General features: G+C 36.4%; 1 protein-coding gene across 6 annotated transcripts in view; it reads left to right on the top strand.

Annotated features, from left to right (window-relative positions):
* The window catches only part of Nrg (Neuroglian), a 115,998-nt gene that overhangs the window by 82,203 nt on the left and 11,615 nt on the right, over nt 1–22,180 (top strand). For all 6 annotated transcript variants that reach the window (XR_004977154.2, XR_004977153.2, XR_004977156.2 and 3 more), the window contains exons 4-5: nt 19,225–21,461; nt 21,542–22,118. Coding sequence is in view for 2 of the 6 variants with exons in the window: in XM_036365905.2 (XP_036221798.2) it covers nt 19,225–21,461; nt 21,542–22,118 (2,814 nt within the window). In the remaining 4 variants the exon portion in view is untranslated. The remainder of the gene's footprint in view (nt 1–19,224; nt 21,462–21,541; nt 22,119–22,180) is intronic.

Here is a 22,180-nt window from a genome sequence, read left to right on the forward strand (position 1 = left end):
TATAAATTATATACCTACGATTATATAAATGATCAGCGTGACGAGCTAAGTTGATTTAGCCAGGTCTGTCTGTGTGTCCGCTGATGAGTATCAATATATACGCGAATTAGTCTCAGTTTTTGATATATCGATCTGAAATTTTGCACACATCATTTTCTCCTCGAGAAGCTGCACATTTGTCGGAACCGCCTAAGCGGATGACTACAGCATGTAGCTGTCATACAAACTAGACGAACAAAATCAAGCCCTTGTATAGAAAACTTTTTTATATTATCCAGTGTAACGCTACAATCTCCGAGCAATTATTCAAATCGGACCACTATATCATATAGCTACCATCAAAATGTCCGATAGAAATCAATATAAAGATCTTTTTAAACCCGTTTATGTTATAAGAAATGCAACTGTGAAGGGTATTATAGCTTCGATGAAGCCGAAGATATTGGTTTTTTGGTTTTTCAATTTCCATCCTAATTCCACCTATTAATTTGATTTTGGTCAGAATATTTTATTTGAAACCTTATTTGATATCTAATATTTCTTATTTGCCTTTGTCTTATGTTCTGTTATTATTCTCACACAGCTGGAACTCTTAATTTTATTTCATTAGATTTAATAGTTAATTATGTAAATATTAAATTGTTCTTTAGTTTTATTGTTAATCAATTAAAGCTTTCTATGAATAGACATTTTGAAATATCACTTCATGACTTCCTTCTTCATCCAACACGGTCAAAGTTCACTAACCTTTAGCAATGTCGTTTTATTGCTGTTTTGCCTTTTAGCCGTCACATAATTTAATTAGTCAATGATTCACAAATTCCCCCTTGGCACAGTCATCCGACACTCGTAATGTTCAATCAAAAATGATTTTTTTCCCAGCGTTCATAAAAATAATTCGCATAATTGAATTTAACAATTACGAAATTTTTGTACAAGTATGTACATATGTTGGTCGCTCTCAGTCATAATTCCCACTTAATTATTCAAAAGCATTACATATCCGATATCAAAACGCACAAACGTTGTGTGTTGGTAGACCCTTAAAAAACTTTTCCTGCCTGCTACAATTGTCATACATACAAAATCGTTTGGCACAGTCACTTCATTAGCCAAACAGAGTTCAACAGCTTCCCGCTCTTTTATTGACTTGGCAGTTAGTGGTCCACAGCAAATAGTTATCAAATGTCTGGATCAATGGCCATGGGATGTTGTACATACAAACACACATTCCTTTGCTATAATAATAACTGCATATGTATATAATTATATATTTATTTATACATATATACTTCTACATATCTATGCATTGCACTGTTGCATCAAGAGTTGCTCGTTTCTACTGCATATATGGTATATACGTCACGTACATACATATGTAAGTTTAAATATCAGATTCAAGCCATTCCTCCCGTTTGACTAGCATTTGTTGCTGTCATTTTGTTGTTTTGATTTGCAAAGACTTAAGAGTTGCAATTACTAATGCCACTCCATGACTTCCCATCTCATATACACACACATTTATGTATGTTTGCATATTTTCTCCTCTTCGGCATTCATCACAATTTACGTAATTGAACAATTACCATCTTTATAATGGCTCTTTGCTCATTTATTGAGCGTTTGGTCTTAGGCTGGCGCTGTCGATTCGGTTTTCAATCGGCCATTTGCGACGTTTGTGCAGAGTTATGCATTTCTCCAACGAAGTGTGGACATCTTAATTGGCTGCATTTTGCCGATGCCAGCTGTTGGGACATTAATAACGCCTGTAAATGGAAAAAGAAAATGGAAAATGACGTGAAGAATGCATAAGCAAGCAGTGGAGACTACCTAAATTATATATGGCGTAAAGCTCAGGTTTCTCACTGAGCTACGATCCTGGTTATTAAGATACGTAAGACAATCTGAATTCCAACGTAAAAAGAGCGGGGATGCTAAATAGATCTCAAAGCTGACGGTTTTTTTCCAGGTATTGGGCCGATAGCGTTTGTGAGACGAAATGTATAATATATTCTTCCTTGTCACAGAAACAATATCCCGTATTCTATTGGAAAATCTATTGGCAATAATACTTAAATTTAGATAGAATAAGTCGCTAGTGATGACCTCATTTTCTTGACGAATAGAAACTTGGACGATAATGGACGAGGTTTAAAATAAAATATATTAGGGAAGATCGAAAGACTATTATAACTTTGCTAGTTAATAACCTTTCCTTTTTAACAATATCTCTAATATTGCCTAGTATTTTTTGCGATTCAACAATTATTCCGTATAAAATCATTATGAGAAAAGATTGTGACGTGTTACTAGAATGATGAATTCCTATGAAAATTCGAAAAAATAATTTTTACTTATTAAAATAACATTCTAAAATTTAAATAAATATTTCATGTATTTTTTGAGTTACAGCTCTCTCAAGTGAAGCCGCTCAGTTCAACCAACTCAATCATTTTATCTTTAAACGCGTAACAGGTGTGAGAACTTTTTCAAATTTTAATTTTTGAACAATATTCGACATTTATGTTCAAAGTCCGTCATTTGGTTAGATTTAAATTCAGTATTTCATTGCAGTAGTTTCGAATATTTATACCGTTAACTATATTAAGTTTGCCACGATGTTTGTAATACCCAGCAGGATACGTTCGAGACCTAATAAAATATATAAATAATGTTCACCGTGACGAGCTGAGTCGGTTTAGCCGGTCTGTATATACGCGAACTAGTCTCTCAGTTTTTAGATACCGAAATTTAAAATTACGTCTTGCACACGTACTTTCCTCAGCAAGCAGCTCCTTAATTGTCGGAACCACCGCTATAAGATATAGCTGCCATACAAAACTAATCAATCAAAATAAAACCTTTGCATGGAAAAATTTTTTATTGGCAAGATATCTTCACGAAATTTGCTATAAATTATTGTCCAAGCGAACGCTACTATCTCCGAACATATTGTTCTGATCGGATCACTATAGCTTCTATACAAATTAAACGATCAAAATATTTGTATACCCTTTTATGTTCTAAGAAATATATCTGGGAAGGCTGGTGCAGCCGAAGTTAACATTGTTGTACCAATCTAGCAAAATCTTTTTTTATATATATATAGTGTATACTCGATTTGAGAATTGACATTCTCCTTATATTATAAATAACTCATTAAACAATCGTACATATTCAATGGCTATGACTTTATATGTGAATAAGTGTGGTTTTGTGTTTATAAGTTTATACCAAACTATTGTGGGTATTCACAGTGAATCAAAGCTGTAGTAGCTAAGTTCAAATTTCTATACACCGTTTTAGCATACAAAAATTTCATTTGACTTTAAGAACACTTAATACATTATAATAACCCCCATTACACTGTCATTTCAATTGTTGCTTTTGCCAGCAATTTAATTTCAAAAGCAGTGAAATTAAATGTTTTTTTTTGTTACTTTTATAAATATTTAGACGTCGGCGAGCCGCCATCAACTTTCACTGCCCTCTTGGCTATTTAATTAATTCATGACTCTCTCATTATTGTCGCACACAAAGTACAGGGTGCACTTGAGCAGCAAACAGGAGTATACATGTATTCACAGTTATAAAATAAAATAAAATGTGGAAAACGTGCAAGTAAGTGAGTGAGTACAATTAAAAAGGACGTATGTATGCTACGCCAGGGTGGCTGGGGAACATGAAAATAATGTAAACATTAGCACACCTCATAAAATATTTATAACTGAAATTGTAAACAAGCTGGAAGAATATAAATGAAAGACGTAGACAGAAAGTGGTTAGGTGAGGAAGGTTGACGATGCTCCACAAATTTGTTAGGATTAGGAATATTATTTCTTCGACTTGCTACCGTAGTGTGCGAAATATTAGACTTGACTGAAATTTGGAAAATAATGTATATATATATTTTTTAATTTTCAGGTTATGTGATTCTCGAACAAACGGCGACTATTGTTGAATTATTGAGAGTAGTATAGAAAGGAATAAAATATTCGATGTCTACATAAATACCTATACATATGTATGACAAGTATCGCGTAAAATACCTGCACCCACTGCCTGCTTTTGTGTTCTTTCCATTGCCTTGCAGCATTATGCCGACTGAAGATTTCATTGCAGACACGCGTATGCAATTTGTTTTAACATTTTCCGCATGTTTCTTCCATTCAAAATATACATAAGTATGTTTTTTTTTGTTTTTGCGGCAAAAATTTACATTCCAAACTCCACTTCAAAAAATGAAAAGCACGAGAAGGAATTTTGTTATTTACTCCACAGACATTTTGAGTGCGACTGTCGTTTTCTTATGCATTTCATACAGACTCATGTATTTGTATGAAGTAATGTCAATTTGTATGCACTCACATGAAATATTAATTTGACTGCTGTTCTTGGTCTGGTTTGCCAAAGTGCTCGTACAACATATATACATCTGCATAAGCAAAACAAACACAAATTTTCATATTTTTTATATTTTTTGTTGTTGCATGACGTCAGCCAGTGAAATCAGCTGTGCTCCAGCGCTCATCCTTGACGGCTTTTTGCTGTCAGACAAACATTCCAAAACATTTCGTAGCCGTCATTTGTATGACATTCGGAAACAACACGCAATTAAAGTGACTATTTGTATGTACGAGTATTGCTTGGAATTCCTTTTGGGTGTCAGAAATACACTGTGGCATTGGTGGGAATGATAATAAGAATTTGTAGTATGATGAGTTGGGCGCCTTATTGATTGTATGAAGTTCTTATGTAGAGAGCTTTGCTGTCGCATCTGGCTCATATGCAAATATTTAAATAAAATTAAATAGTAACAAGAAAAAAGGTTAACTTCGGTTGCGCCGAAGCTATAATACCCTTCACAAAAACAAAGGCCCCTTACAAGAACTTGATTCCGAACGTTAAATTTGTATGGTAGCTATATGATATAGTCATCCGATCCATACAATTTCTTCGGAGATTAGATTAATGCTTTAAATAATAATACATGCCAAATTTCGTGAAGATACCTCGTCAAATGAAAGAGTTTCCCATACAAACACTTGATTCCGATTGTTCAGTTTGTATGGCAGCTATATGCTATAGTGGCCCGATATCGGCCGTTCCGACAAATGAGCAGCTTCTTGGGGAGAAAAAGAAGTGTTCAAAATTTCAGATCGATATCTCAAAAACTGAGGGACTAGTTCGCGTATATACAGACGGACATGGCTAAATCAACTCAGCTCGTCACGGTGATCATTTATATATATACTTTAAATGGTCTCCGACGTTTCCTTCTGGGTGTTACACACTTCGTGGCAAAATTAATATACCCTGTTCAGGGTATAAAAAGAAATCTAAGGAAAATAATCAGAATGATCCGATTTAGGTCAAATATGCACCATTTTTTTCGATAACTTGTACCATTTTGAAGGTAATTCATAATGTCACTCTCTTAAAACCTCTCGTCCCTATTGACAAAAACCCAAGGCAGTCGATATTTACAAGCTTCTCTTGAGACAAGTTTATTACCACCAAAATCTTTCACCATAGACAGTAACAGATAGAAGTACTTAGTACCAGGTGTGGACTTTAATGTGGATCTCTTTAAAAATTTGAGTTAGTTATTATCGATATGTGCGGCCTGGCGTGGTCCCGATGGATGGAACACAATTACTCTCCTATTGCCCAAAGCTGGTCGTTTTTGGACGAATCGTTGAACGAACAGGACCTAATTAAAAGTTTAGCGCCTAGTATATGATTCCCTGCCAAACATATAGCAAAACCCTTCTGACCGTCAATCGCGACCGGATGGCGAAACCCCGTTTGCTCCAGATCACCGCGAATCGAGCACGACCGTTTTCACTTGATCTTCAGAAATGGATCCATTAGTATTTAAATTATTTAAATGATTACAAACGGTTTTTGTACACTGTTTAGCTCTTGGGCAATCGAAACAGTGCTTAAAGTGGCCGAACTGGACGGTTTCCTTTATTTTACCGATAACAATTGACCTTCCGGAGCGTGGTGCGTCTTTGACATCAAAACTAACGAATCAACGAAATCGTAACCCATCGCCTGGCGGGTAAACGCCGCCATAAGCAAGGGACCCTTAGGATCAAAATTTGAGCCACCACTAATGGATAGTTCAGCAACTTTTTCATATTGTCCTACGTTATACTAGAGTTTGATGACGAAGGAGTTACTATAAAATCTTTTTTTTATTGATACATATAAGATTTGGAAAACAAGCTGAAACATATTTTTCATCAAAATAAATAATTTGACGCAAAGCTCTTGTATCTAAATTAAGCCAATCTTGCCGCCAACAATGATTGACGTGACTCGTAAGTCAAGAGCCATGCAAACATATCATAAATTATAGAAAATCCTTAATTACATGCAAAACTGTGTGTTGTTGTGCGCTTCTGAGGCGGGGCGTGACATTGCGCTATACTTCAGAGCGGTGAATCAAGAGGGTGGCGTGTAGTACAAGACATTCAATATGTGACTCAGTCAAAATATTTTCGTTAATATTGCACCGTTATTATTTTTGCTATTATAACAGTTTTTACTCTCTTTTCGTCTATTTCATTTGACTAATAAATGTGAGTGTCGACCAACGCTTGGTCACGTGACTGGGATTGACAGCATTTCGGCTTGGCAAATTTATTACTTTTCAAATTTTACTCAAGTGTCTGTACGTATGTATACAAGTGTATGTGTGTTGATCGTAAATTCTATGTTACCACAATTGAAAAGGGTTATAAAAGCAGGCATAAAAGTTTAATAAAATGAAGTTGCGTGCAATGCTCAGGTCTTAAGGGAAAGTGACAAAATAAAATAATAAATAAAATGCAATGAAAAAGTTTCTGTTATGGTTTTATTTATTTTATTTTTGAAAGTCAGCACTTTTTGACATATTTATCTATCTCTTGTTATATTTTTTTCACATAGAGGTTCGCAAATTATATATTGTTACGTATATACGAGGTTTGTTCGATATTTCCGGTCCGTTGTGATACCTAAAACTTTTATCTACAATATTGATCATAAACACCTTCATAAAGCCTTTCACAAATTTGTTGAGACGGTCAGGTGCGGCTAACTTTTTTATTTCGACGAAAGATGCCGAGGTGTTTCAAACTCATGCTTGCGAAAGTGGACAATGAAGGAGAAAGTGTCTGGTTTGCCATGTTTCTGCCTTACCTTCCTCCATACAACATTGACAATATTAGTCTTACCTAATGAATGCCTATTGGACAATGTTCAGTAAGAACTTAAGCCGATCGTTACCAAAACACTAAAAATATCTGTTTCCGCTTCTAAATAATCAATTTATATATAAGCGGTTCCAAATAATTGAATATCAGTTTCAGAGATTTTTCTTTCTTCCTAAAAAACTATATTCGCTTTCAAAAACTTAACTTATAGAACTGCCCTCCTCGTATGTGGAGCAATGTAACATAGCTATATACCATATATAGTATTCACATTGAAACCGCCACCATTGTTGCAGTCAGTGGCGTGTGGCAATGTGGTTAGCAGCAGCGAACTGGAAATTCCCCCGACGTACTTGCGCGCTCCTTCAACACCCAATTATTTTACATGCATACAACAACATACATGCATATGTTTGCACGAATGGCGACCACTAAGCAATTCATTAAATGCCAACAACAATATTATTCCAGCCAAAGTTCGTACGCTGCCACTGGTCGATTCTGCTCAAAGTCTGTCCGTCAACGCGCGCCATGCGTCAGCTAATCCGTGAACCATGAAGCTTTCGCCAGCAACACACTGCTTTGCTTCCGATTGGGGAGCACTGGGAATATGAAACGATTGCGTGCATTACATATGTATGTATGTGTGTATATGTGTATGAGTATATATCTCCTATTTTGCTTGCATGATGTACGTTAATAAATAAAAATGGCACTGGCGTCTGCTTGCTGCGTTAATCTCATTACATCGGAACAAATTATGCACGCACCAAAATTAAGCGCTAAAACCTAGTCTATTTAAGGGCGCTCGATGATAGTCTGTCAGGCGGTTACCGCCGTGCATTCTTGCTCGATAGCTATTTTTTCCACACACACACAGGGTTATGCCTGTATTTTCATACACGTATGTTAGAAATTTTATATACATACATATGTATATGTACCAAATTTCTTGTATGTATGTGTGTATGTTTGCGAACTTGCTGTCATTCTTTTTGTTCTCTTTTTTTGTTTTTGTGTCACTCAAATTTGTTTTATTTTTATATTCACTGTTTCCGCCAGCATTTCTCAGCAGTGTGGTGTAGCAACGCGTGTCGCATGTCAATTTGCATTCTCTTCTCCCTTTGGATTTGGATTTGTTCCTTACTCATTCACCATTGATCGCCATTGTTATTTTATAAAGCTTGAACTTTATGGCTACATCTAATGATACTTTCAATTGAAATAAAAACAGTACATTGATACCGACAATGACCGATATGTAAGTATTATCTACCCTAACAGCCAATCTAGTTTGCGTTATTTATAAAAATGTACTCAATAATAAATACAGAGCCACAAATTCTTCTATTGTTAAATACAATAAAATATAAGTATAGTGTGGAATAATAAAAATGCAAATTTCCACATATACATAGAGGAATTACCACCGCGATAATACCTTCTGATCAAATTTGACCCGAACAACATTTTCATGTATTGTAACACAAATCTTTATTATAGCCACCCGTTGGTTTGTCGGAAAGTTTCGACCTCATATTTCCAAACCCCACGTCTTGTCACCAGTAATGATGCGTTTGATTAATGTGGGGTTCTCAGCTACGTTGTCAAGCATTACTCTACTCGACTTCGTTTTTGTAAATGATTCAGGTATTTTGGTACGAGTCTAGCACTGACACTCTTCATACCCAAAACATTAACCAAAATGTGTTGTGTTGATCCAGTTTTCGATGACTTCACGATCTTCACTAAATGCTTTGTTTCATTTTCAACCAGTAGTCGTAATTCTACTTCGCAAAAACATAAAAGAAGGTTGTACAAATCTACTAAAAACTTATTTTATCGATTCGGTTTGCGCATTATAAATGAACCAGTCTAAGTCAAATTTATTCAGTTGGAATCAATGGGGTGACACTATAAGAAATATTGCACTTCCTACTTCGAAAAAAAAATCACATAAGGTAGTAAATAAGGTTCAGAGCTTTCACTCACTATATTTATGGTGAACTAATGGAATTTGAATAAAATAAGAAGAAATTACTACACTATCACTTAAAATGTTTAGTTTAAAGTCTTGCTATAACAAATCTTCCCATATCGGAAGTACTAGGGAGGTATTTTTAAATATAAGTTGAACGCAACGCCATTAAATACATTTTATGATTCGTATACAGTTTCATACAAGTTATAAGGAATACGTTATTTTATACTCCTTTCAGCTCCTGTAAACAAGACATACATAGTTATGTGTATCTGTATATACCTTGACTCATCTTTTCCTTGGAATTTACATAGTTGCATTTTATTTTTATGACACTTTAAAAAACATTCGCGTGAAAAACTTTTATGCATTTTTCCATTCCGTTGCCTGAGGTGGAAATTTAAGTTTCGTTGACCTATCACCCCAAGAGCTATCGCCGGGCTACACGCAACTTGAGCAGTTTCACAAATACGAGTAAACAAACAAACAAGCAACCAACCGACCGCTTCAGCCCTCTGCAATGTCCTTTGTGACACACTCAAACTGACACTGAGCGCCTGGCCTGATGACACATAGTCACGAAATCCCAGCCATTGAGATGTGGGCAAACAGTGAACTAAAAAGAGGAGAGCAGCGCTTGAAGAGGTTGATAGTAAATAAGAGCAAAGCGGAAAGCATTTAAAGCTACCGCCTGCTTCCAAAGTGTGACCTACACTCACACGCACACCCAACAAATAATGCTTCTAGGTATGAGTGTAGATAGTGCTGTGCTTCCGCAAAGTGAAGTTGCTGAAGTGCCACCAGCAACGCAACATTTACCTGTGTGATGTCCTTTATTGCCTTATCGAAACATATGGACGTAGTTCACAAGCAATTTTGTATGACAATACACCATGAAATAGGTGAGGTAAAAAAAAGTATGCTAATGGCAAATTTCTTTCAGAGATGTGTAGATATGTGTGAAAAAATTGTTTCAAATTTCAATGACATTTCGTTTATTGTCATTGCTCTTCTTCGTATCTGCAAGAATACTGTTTGCACTTGTCGCTGCCAGAGTTCGCAGTTCCCATTTTCGTCGGCATAGTAAATGGAACCAAACTAATAGCAAATAAAAAGACAAAAGGACCATTTTATAGATATCATAGAAATTGAAGAAAAGAAATGCAAACAAACAAAATGACAAAAGGAAGACAACTTATGACAACAATAGGCCGTGACAGCACGACAATCGACAATAGCGGTAATGGAAAAGTCGCATAAAAATGTTGTATGAAGTAGTATATAAATAAGTATGTTGTAGTTTCTGCGGGCTCCATATGTGATTGTGTGAGAAAATTTAAAGGATAAACTTTGTGGGCCCCTTAAGTATGTCCTGTTTGTGAAGCTAACGTTGACTCACTTGTATTACACATACACCTCTTTCTCTATTGTCTTCAGGGCCTTAAATAAGTGTATAATGTCTGCTTGCATGTTTGAACCTTAAACTGAAACCGAGCGGTAAGAAAAAAAATTAAATAAAAATTTGCATAGCTGATTGCATTTTGATGATCTTCATAAAAGTAACAACTTGCATATGGTATATACATTTGTATACCCTGAACAGAGTATGTTCATTTTGCTAATGAACTTTGCAAGACTCATAAGCAAACATCGCAGAACATATAGATGATCAGTGTTACCAACTGAGTCGGTTTAGTCATGGCCGTTTCTCGGTTCGTCTGTCTGTACATACATATATACGCGAACTAGTCCCTCACTTTTTGACATTTCGTTCTGAAACATTGCACACGTTCTTCTCACCCCAAGAAAGTGTTAATTTATCGGAAAAGTCGATATCGGACTACTAAAAGCAAGTCTTAGTATAGAACATTTTTTTATTTGGCAAGATATCTTTATGAAATTTGGCATAGATTATTATCAAAAGCAGCGATACAATCTCCGACCAATGTGCTCAGTTCGGATCTCAATAGCAGTCCACATACAGTTGCCATACAAATTTAACTATCAAAATCAAGCTAAAGAACTTTTTATACTCTTGTGTACTGTAATAAGTGCACCTGTAAAGGGTATTATAGCTACGATGCAACCGAAATTTTTTTTTCTTCTTGTTTTCTCTTATTTTTTTCTTATGGAATAACTGAACGTTGTTCAAAAATCATTCTGAACATACTTTTTTTTTTCAAAGTAACTACTAAATAAATTAAAATTTTTTTAGAGAGTAATTTTCCCCTCCGTCAGCAATGCTATTACTTTCCGATGGCGATTTGAATGAGGCAAATAGAAATTCTCGAATAAACCTCTGTAAGCTCACTCAATCACCCGTTCTAAACGAGAAACAAGCAACATTATTTCGATTATTTTCTCTTTAAAACTTCTGTGAAGATGGTTGGTGGTGGATGATTCTTGATTAGCTCTCTCTGAAGTAGCAGTAATGCTATTATTTTTTATTTTATTTTTGAAAATTCCGTAAAACACTGAAGGGCAGTACATAGGTGTATTCTTTGTCTACCCTATGAAGATATGTTTTTAAATAATATTTCAATCACAGAACATTTATATGAATATTCTCTCTAGAAATCGAACCAAAATATGAAGATTGATAGAAAATTCGATAGAAATTGATAGAAAATTCCTTGGACAAAAGAATTTAAACGAAAAGACCAAACAACATCGTTTTTCGAATCCCCCGCATCGAATATATGGGCAATCGAACTAAGTGTGCGCTGCGCCCGGCCATTGCATGTCTATTTGTAGTTCGTGTCATCGACGTTTGCTCCATAGCATGGCAACGTAGTTGCTTTGTCCCTGCTGTGCCATGTTCCCTCGGCTAGAGGGCGCCCTTGTGCACTTCATGCTGCGTCTAGCCATTTTGGCAGTTGTTTGCCCATTTTACTATATTGTCTGTGCTTTTATGTGTATATGTATGTGGATGTGTTCTTCCGGCTAGCCCGGTTCTTTTGCTATCAACTCCTTTCGTTGTCCTTGCTGTCTTTTGTTGCATACCACAAATGTCATTTCCCATGAGTTTTTCATAAGTTTTCATTTCGTGTTACAATTTTTTTCGACTCCATAATGTGGGTAGGTACATTGCCGTCTACAATGCGGTAAATAATTTTTCTATAAGCTCCTTTGTTTTATTTATATTTTTTTATCGTGAATATTCTCTTTTGGGTGGGTGCATATAAAAAGCATGTCGTGTTACTTGGTCGTTAAGAGTGGGTAACCTATAATGTTGATAACAAATGATGTTGAAATTTACAGCTTGTGTCATAATCCTTACTTTAAAAGGTTAGCATAGGAAAAGTATCCACTATTTTATAGGTTATTATTTATTTGCTTTGCAAACGCTTCTTGTAGAATCTTTGTAGTGAAATACAAAGCGTTTTCAACTTTTTCAACAATGAATTAACCACTTAACGAAATTTCATAGCTAGCAGCAAGGCACATATTTGTATATTCAAACTAGCTAACCTCAATTTTTATGTAAATTTCGTAATATATATTTTCGCCCACCTCTTACTGTGACAAAGTGCCTTGGGCATGTTTGTAGTTTGGCGCATTCATCCTACTTTTGCTTAACACCAGCCTAACCTAAATTTTCCAACATCAGCTAGCTGTCCTATTCATTTTGTCAAACAAAAACAAAAAGTTTTTAACTCATTTTCACTGCAGAGGTTCTTCACCTTTTGAACTGCCAATGGATTATAAAATGCAACACTGTAGGGAAACATACTAATTAGAGTCACTCACCCCTCAACCACTCACTCACTCATCCAGCGAGCAGCTGTCCTGTCAATCCTGCTCAGCGCAATTGTTTTGCAAATAATAGTGACATTTCGTAATTCTCAAACTCGCGTGTCATACAAAAATAAAGTAAAAATGAATTATGCAAATGTATTTACCAACTAGACCGCCTAGACTTGAGTCATCATCATGCTCGTAGCGCACCGCTAAGCTCCTTGCAACTTCCAGGAAGCGCCGCCGTCAGGTGATTACGGTAACTGAAAAGCACCGACAATATTTGCACAAAATGTCAAGCGCTTGCGGCGAGCGGGCGAGAAGGGAGCCAAGCTTGTGCAAACATATGCTACTGAAAGCATTCAATTTGGGTGTGTTTGGCGCCAGTTTGGACAATATGAATGGCAGCTTAGCAACAGCGACGGGCAGGTGTAGTGAAGAATGTAGTTAAATACGCATGCAAAGGGTGAGCAAAGTGTTAACAGTCTGCTGGAGTGAAAAGTGGGAAAAATGTTTATTGTGGGGCACACTTTATGGTCGTGCAACCCCAGACAATTGTGTAGGCACCAACACACATTCGGGCATAGATACTTTGGTGGCTTGGCTGCATTGTATGCTGATATCATAACTATTAGTGCACTAAGTGCAATTTAGTGTGTTGTGGCCCGCATTCTCTATCACTGTAACCTCTTTAGCCTTTCCTTTAAGAGTACATGTGCTTTATAAACATGCAGCTATATAGGACTTAATGGCATTAAAGTAATGTTCAAATTGGTGTTAAAATCTTCATTTGCATTTTAATGGACGCTGTTGTGCATAAATTGTATTTGTATGCTTACTGCATTGTCGTTGTTCGCTCCCTTGTTTTGGCCACTATGGCGAAGCATAACTAGTACAATGTGCTACATTTAGTAGATATACCTTTGGACATTAAGTTATGGTAAACGTATAAATATGTTTTATATTTTTTAGTAAAAAGTAATGTTTTAAGTACATAGTAAAAAAATTTATTTTAAGCGTCACACCTAGAAGTTATATATTTTTACGAGTTATCCCTGATCTCCAACGGCGCTAAAAAATCTAAAAAAATTCTTACTAGCAGATATTGTCCGTACAATGACCTATGGTCGAAAAAAATCAAAAATTTACAAATGCCGTCGTTTAAAAATAAACAAAGCTTTTTTATTTTCCCCAAATTTTGGCCGTTTTTGGAGTGCCGAAGTTCTATTTTTGATGAAACCATTGTATGGAGAACTATATACAGAACATGTAGGAAAAATTTGATAACTGTAACTCTAAAACCATTTGAGATATCGATTTAAAATAGTATGTTATATAAACTATGGTAATTCATTAATACTAAATGCCAAATAGCTTTCCCGATTTTTTAGACAATAGAAAATTTCAACTTCAGCTCAGTTTTACACTTTTCATATCAGCAGCACACACGGAGGATTGTCTCTTTCTGTTAAAGACCACTTCTATTAGAAAAAAATTTAGCCAACAGATCGATTTTCAATTATTTTTTTTAAGTGTATTTTTTCCATTTTTAATGTTGGCAATGCAATTCAAGGTCTGTATATAATGATGTCAAATATTATTTCGATCTTCTAGGGTATTCTATTCACCACAAATTCCATATTTAGTTATAAACTTGTTTTGGTTTTGTGTAGCTTGTCCAGATTGTGAGATCAATCTTTTTATTGAAAGTACACTATTTCAAATATAGGTACTTACACCCCTCTTACGTATCTGTAATAGCACGATTATAACTGTCTTTCGACAACAGTATACCAAAATTTACATTACGATTGTATATCGACAACCTATTGTAGGCAATTGAGTCAGCTGTCATCATTTTGTGTATATTATCGATTACCATCAGCCCTTGTTATAGTATGTAGAAATGTTAAAATCAAGTAACTGATCTACAGCAATTGCCTACACTAATTCACGATTTTCGGATTTGTAAAAAATCATTCATTGTACGATTTATGTAAAGATTTGAGCAGTGGTTCCTACAAATTTGAACTTAGAATTTTTATCTGCGTTTTAAAGTACACTGGCTTCAGTAGCCTTCCACAAATTAAAATCCTGTTATAGTATATGTATATAAAAATGAATGTTTGTCTGTATGTCCTTTATAGAATCGTTAACTATGCATTTGATCAAGTGATGATCTTTAGCAAAATTGTTGTGCATGAGCCAAAGAAGGTTTCTGAGTCGGTACGACCACTTTTCGTCAGCCTGGTATTGACTCCGCATCAGATTCGTCTAGGGCGGCCAACTCGCCAGCTTTTTCGTTGCTGAAAATTCTCCTGTGGTCGGAAACTTAAATTGTGGATAAGTGGAGTTAAACTGGCAATGAGCTTAAAGCTTTCCTTTGAACACGCTGGAATTTTTCTTTCACGACGACAAGGCTAGCAATGTCGCTTGGCTATCTGGGTATATGGTAGCTTTCTGTATCCTCCCGTAGTTATTCAGTAGAACTCCGCAGTCCTCTATACCCAGTACTTCCGCATGGAAGATGTTAACGGGGTTTGGTAGACGGATGGAGAGAGAGTTATCAAGATTCTCGGAGTATACCCCCGGCCATACTCTGCATTCCATTTTGGACCCGTCGGTAGATTGTATTCTCTTCCCCTACTAAACCTCTTCTTCATTTACGTTTAGAGGGTATTCTCATCTGGAAGTCACTAATCAAATCCAGCCTTGAATGAATATAGTTTCATCTATTTAGATTTATTTTTATCTGGTTCAGATTATCGCTATATTCTTAATTTTTTCTGTTTCAATTACCTATCTCCTTGATTCTTATGACAGAAAATGTTGCTACTTTCCGTATGAAAATGTCTATGGGCAGTATATTAAGCGCATCAGTCGGACATGACTTAAAAGGCCCCGGTAACCTTATTGTTTCAAAGATCTATAAAATTATCGACGACTTCATCGACGAGACAATAGATATTTCTTTGTTTCCATTCAACAGCAGACCTAAGGCGTTTTTTCCCATCGATCAACCTGCTGATTGCTCGTTAATTGAGGATGTGTGGATAATATATTTAGACATAACGGCAAAAAAGGATTTTGGGGTTTTAGTTTAAACTCGTTTACAATCGCTGTGTTTTACTTATTCAAAAATTTATCTGTTAATTCGTCGTGAGAGAGTAGAACAGAACCCCTTAAAATTGAGAACTAAAGGCATGCTTTGGTCTGTAATTCTATAAAAAATCTTGTTATATACTATACAAGTTTTAGTATACGATTGTTATGCGCACTTCTTCTAAGTCAGACAATCGATCATAAATTCTATTGCACACTAGTTGTGGCCCTCATTTAACGAATTCTCCGAGTATCTAACTGTCAACACAACAATACAACTTGCAGTAGTATTATTTTTGTAAATAAAGTATATTTATTGTATATGAAAAAGCTCTTGACGATTACTGGTTTCTACAAGACGGTGCGCTATTTCACACTGATAATCAAGTATTTCAGTTTCTGCAACAAAGATTTCTTGTACTCCGAAATCAAATGGAGCTGACATTGATTGGCCACGGATTTTACTTTAACCGACTTTTTATAGCGTTCTTGGAAAAGTAAAGTGTACGCCAACAATTCTTGGATCATTGACGAGTTCAAGGCAAAAATACGTACTAATCACAAATCACAAACTGAGATGTTCGAAAAGTAATGTGCGGGAATAATTAAAGACGAACGATCCTTGAATTATTGTTGTGTTCAAAAAAAAATAGAGTCAAAAATCTTAAATAAAGTCCATAAAACTGTTGAGCCAACAAAACTATTTAAAAATTATAATACAAGTATTTTCTCTTCGCATTCCGCTCCCTCTTCGAATTCGCTGGAAAAGTTGTCGATTTGTCGGCGCAGGCAATCAAAGAATTAATGTGAGTTCAAGTGAGGCTTTAAATAAATCTAGCTTATTTGACTAAATTAATGACTCGTCAGACAGATTGAAGAGGAAAGGAAAAAAATGAATTAAAGTAAGCGCGCAATCATGCAGGCAATCAGACAAATGAGCATGGACTAAATATTCTACTTATTATATTAATTGCAATGGCAAGAAAAACGAATTGCGGGGTTAAAAAAAATGATGAAAAAATCTAGAAATAAAAATGAAAATGTAAAAGATAAACTATAAAAGTCACGGGGTTTAATAAACCTGAAAAGCAAAACAGATGTAAAATGCCGCAAAACATGCCAGCTGTGTATGACATGGATAAATACATACATACATATGTACTCCACTTAGTACGAATATTAAGGAAACTTATTTCTCTGGGCTTGTCGTAACTTTTTATGGTTATGCAAAATTTAGCAACAACAACAACAACGAATATTTATACGAAAAGGCAGGAAACACTCGCGATGATGTTGTCTTAATGCTGCCATAAGCATTTAGTTAATGCAACACAATTCATCATTTAAATTAATTAATTAAAAGCGAATGCGTCAGTGTGAGTGAGTGCCTGTGATGACTAGCTGCCACACCTTTTTTGGCCGGCTGACGCTTAGTGAGCAATTTGTGGTTACAGCTATTCTAGCTTATGCGGTGTTATGAGCACGTAATGAGAGGCAAAATTACAATTTGCAAACTCTTAGAGAAGGTACGAACATTTAACCAAAAGGTACAATCATTTATAAAAAGTTTCAAAAACAAAACAATGATACTTGAAATCATATACAATATTTCCGGGCGGACTTCTAAATATATTGATATCTATTTCCACCGATTGTTTCATTTCTGTTTTCAAAATAAGTCTAAGTTTTGGTTTTACACAAACAACGGTTCAAACAGTAATTTAATTAATTTAGAGTAAAACACGCTGTACTCGTTTAAGTGATACGTCGAAACTCAGTTATATCATGCATTTTTCGAATTCGAATCCTTCACCAGCATTCATCTAAAGTACCACTACTTTTTGGTTTCCAGATCTTTTGAGGTAATTTGTGCTCATAAGACCTTTAAAGATTAAAAACTTTTGTAAGCTAATTGCTCGAGCATTGAAATTGATACACAATACCTCATAGTACTAATGAAAGCAGCTATTCTACTAATCATCCGTCAATTTGGAAGACATTTATTGCATTTGCGTAAAGTTTGCATGATTCTAAAAGTCAATTACGAAAATAAACACATTCTTATTTAAATAGTTGTGTATGCTATAGTGTTTCTTACATAATTTATTTTTACACATGCGTGTTCTTGACATTTTATTGACCCTTTTCGACCTACCCTTTTGTTGTCATATTGTTTTCCATTCCAACTGTATGTGGTTTAATCGTTAGCTCAAACAACTATGTAATATAAATCGCACATCAAATAAATATGTATAAACATTCTTACAGGCCGCATATATACAAAGTTTACATTTTCAAGTGCTTTGTCCTTGCAACATTATAAATTAGCAAAGCGTAAATAATTCTCAACAATTAATGAAGGTTCTAAGTTCACGCGTAAATGATTTTTAGAACCTCACTCAATTATGACTAAGGGAATGCTTCCACGACAGTTGCGGCTATGCAATCGTAAAATTATTTGGTGGTTATCCATTTTGTCTCGTCGAAATGTTACCATTGCCAGATTAAACTCTCCGAGATGATATTCTACCCTTTCTTTGGAGGAAATAGGATACATTATGTTATGTCAATAGGTTATGTTAGTTCAATTAGTTCAGGCAATTAAGTTAGAGATTGTGACAAAGGCTTCGTTGTTCATATATACTAAATTTTAACTTACATAATTAATATAAAGAGAACTTTTAGTTCAAAACAAGAACTTGATTTTGATCAGCAGTTTCTTGGGGAGAAAAGGACACAAAATTTGAGATCGATATCTCAAAAACATACAGACAGACAAACAGACGGACATGGCTAAATCAGTTCAGCTCGTCACGCATATAATTTATATATATGTATATTGTTTCCTTCTGCGTGCTACAAACTTCATGGCACTTGAAATTTTCAGAACCTTCTCTTCATCTAAACAAGTTTCACAGTTTTTCATGAGAAATTTTATACTAATTGGCTAGCAATTAAGTAACAATTATTTAATTGAGCATTCTAGCGTTACCAAATAATTTTTATAGAATAAAGGTTTCATTTAATGACATTATTATATGTATATTGAACCATCTTCGTAAAATTTAATATTGAAGAAGTCATAATCCCATACCAAAGCACGCAAAGTTGATTATCATAAGACCAACTTTCTTAAAATTTAAACTAACTGCGCTCTCTCACTCCTAACTTATTTTTGTTTTCATCTTGTCCTTGCAGTTACCGATGGATCAAAAACGGCAAGAAATTCGATTGGCAAGCATACGACAATCGCATGTTGCAGCAACCCGGTCGTGGTACACTTGTCATCACATCACCCAAGGATGAAGATATGGGTCAATACCAGTGTTTCGCTGAAAACGAATTCGGTACAGCCACCTCAAATTCAGTGTTTGTGCGCAAAGCCGAATTGAATGCATTTAAAGATGAAGTGGCGAAAACAATCGAAACAAATGAGGGTGAACCCTTCTCGCTTAGTTGCGAAGCACCCGACGGTTGGCCCAAACCCATTGTAAACTGGCTGATACAACACTCGTTGGAGGGCACCATTAAATCGATCAACAACTCACGCATGACACTCGATCCCGAGGGAACACTCTGGTTCTCCAATGTGACACGTGAAGATGCTTCGGAAGATTTCTTCTATGCCTGTTCAGCTACATCGGTGTTCCGTAATGAGTACAAAATTGGCAATAAAGTCTTATTGGATGTGAAACAGACCGGCATCAGCGCTGCACTGAACAAACAACAACCCAAACGGCAATATGTGACGCGTAAGAACGAAGTTGCATTGCGTGGCAAACGTGTCGAACTTTACTGTATTTTCGGTGGTACACCACTTCCTCAAACGGTTTGGTCTAAAAATGGAGCGCTCATAGAGTGGAGTGATAGAATCACGCAAGGTCATTATGGTAAGTCGTTGGTCATCAGACAGGCGAACTTCGAGGATGAAGGTTCCTACACTTGTGACGTTTCAAACGGTGTTGGTAATGCACAATCGTACTCGATCAATCTGAAGATTTTGGCCACACCTTACTTCACCAAAGAACCAGAGGTACAAAATGCAGCCGAAGATGAGGAAGTCACATTCGAATGCGCAGCTGCTGGTAATCCCGAACCCACAATTCAATGGATCCACAATGGCAAACCGATTGCACAATCACCATCCAATACACGTCGTAGGGTAGAAAGTAATCGTATTATAATTCGTGATCTCGTTAAGGCCGATACTGGTAACTATGGTTGTAATGCAACCAATTCGCTTGGCTATGTCTACAAGGATGTTTACCTGAATGTGTTGGCATTGCCACCAGAGATACAGGAAGCACCACGCAAGGAAGCCACTGTCGATGGTAAAAATGTCACATTACGTTGTCGTGTGTTCGGTGCGCCCAAACCCCAAGTGAAATGGATACATAATCATCAAGAATTAACTGGTGGACGCTACAACACTTTGCCATCCGGTGACTTGGAGATCCAAGAAGTTGCGTTTAGCGATGAGGGTGACTACACGTGTTACGCAACCAATAAATTTGGCAGCATATCTGCAAATGGCACATTATTGGTAATGAAACGCACCAGCATTATTCATGAGCCGCAGAATTACGAAGTAGCTGCTGGCAAATCGGCGACATTCCGTTGTAATGAAGAGCACGATGAAAAACTAGATCTAGTAATTGAGTGGTGGAAGGATGGTCAAGCTATTGATTTCGAATCGGAGGCGCGTTTTATGAAGACCAACGACAATTCACTAACCATACCAAAGACCGTTGAATTGGATTCTGGCGAGTACACATGCGTTGCACGCACCGAATTGGACGAGGCATCGGCTAAAGCTAATCTCATTGTACAGGATGTACCCAATGCGCCGCGTTTAGTTGGCATCGTGTGCATGGCTAATAGGATTAGAGTCACTTGGGAACCGCAGGGTGACAATCGCTCACCAATTCTATATTACACCATCGAATTCAACACTTCGTTCACACCTGATTCGTGGGATATATCATACGATAAAGTACCATCCACAGAAACCGCTTTCGTGGTTGACTTAACGCCTTGGTCGAACTATACCTTCCGTGTGAAAGCCTTCAACAAAATTGGTCCATCACCGCCATCGGACCACAGTGAATTTTGTACCACACCGCCAGATGTGCCCTACAAGAATCCTGATAATGTACAAGGCATGGGTACTGAACCAGATAACTTGGTAATTTCTTGGACTCCAATGCCGGAGATTGATCACAACGCGCCAGACTTCCACTACCGCGTCTCTTGGAAACGTGACATACCAGCTGCCTCGTGGGAGAGTAAAGATATATATGATTGGCAGCAGAACAATTTGGTAATACCAGATCAACCAACGTATGTACCCTACCAAATCAAAGTGGTAGCTATAAATAAACATGGAGAAGCGAATGTTGCGCCTACAGAGGTTATCGGTTATTCGGGTGAAGATCGTAAGTATAAAGTGGTTTGAATGAACTGCGTTTAATAATTTGGTTTCGGTCATATGTATAATATATACTTTAATTTAAAGGACCTTTGGAAGCTCCTACCAACTTTAGTATGGTCCAAGTAACCGCTGCCACCACTGCCATGTTGCGTTGGAATCACGTTAGTCCCGAATCGGTACGTGGCCGCTTCAAGGGTTACAAGATTCAAACATGGACCGAGAAGGAGGGTGAGGAAGCGTTACGCGAAATACATGTTGATGCCATCTCCGATCAGGCGCTCGTGACACAATTCAAACCCGATTCGAAGAACTTTGCACGTGTGCTTGCCTATAATGGACGCTTCAATGGCCCACCCAGTGTAGTCATTGACTTTGATACACCCGAAGGTGTGCCATCGCCAGTGCAGTCATTAGATGCTTACCCCTTGGGTTCATCCGCTTTCTGGTTGGTTTGGAAGAAACCATTGCAACCAAATGGTAAACTGACTGGCTACAAAATCTATTATGAAGAGGTTAAGGGCAGCTATGTAAGCGAGCGACGTGAACTCGATCCGCATATTAATGATCCGCAGATAACGAGCGCTAAATTAGCTGGTTTGAAGGCAAACACGAAATATAGAATTTCAATAACGGCAACCACGAAAATGGGCGAAGGATCAGAGTGAGTTTAATGGAAACATACTTACATAAATACATATCTAAATGTTTTAAGCTTAAATTTGT

The sequence above is a fragment of the Bactrocera oleae genome, chromosome 5 (genome assembly GCF_042242935.1).
Source record: "Bactrocera oleae isolate idBacOlea1 chromosome 5, idBacOlea1, whole genome shotgun sequence".
Classification (NCBI taxonomy): domain Eukaryota; kingdom Metazoa; phylum Arthropoda; class Insecta; order Diptera; family Tephritidae; genus Bactrocera; species Bactrocera oleae.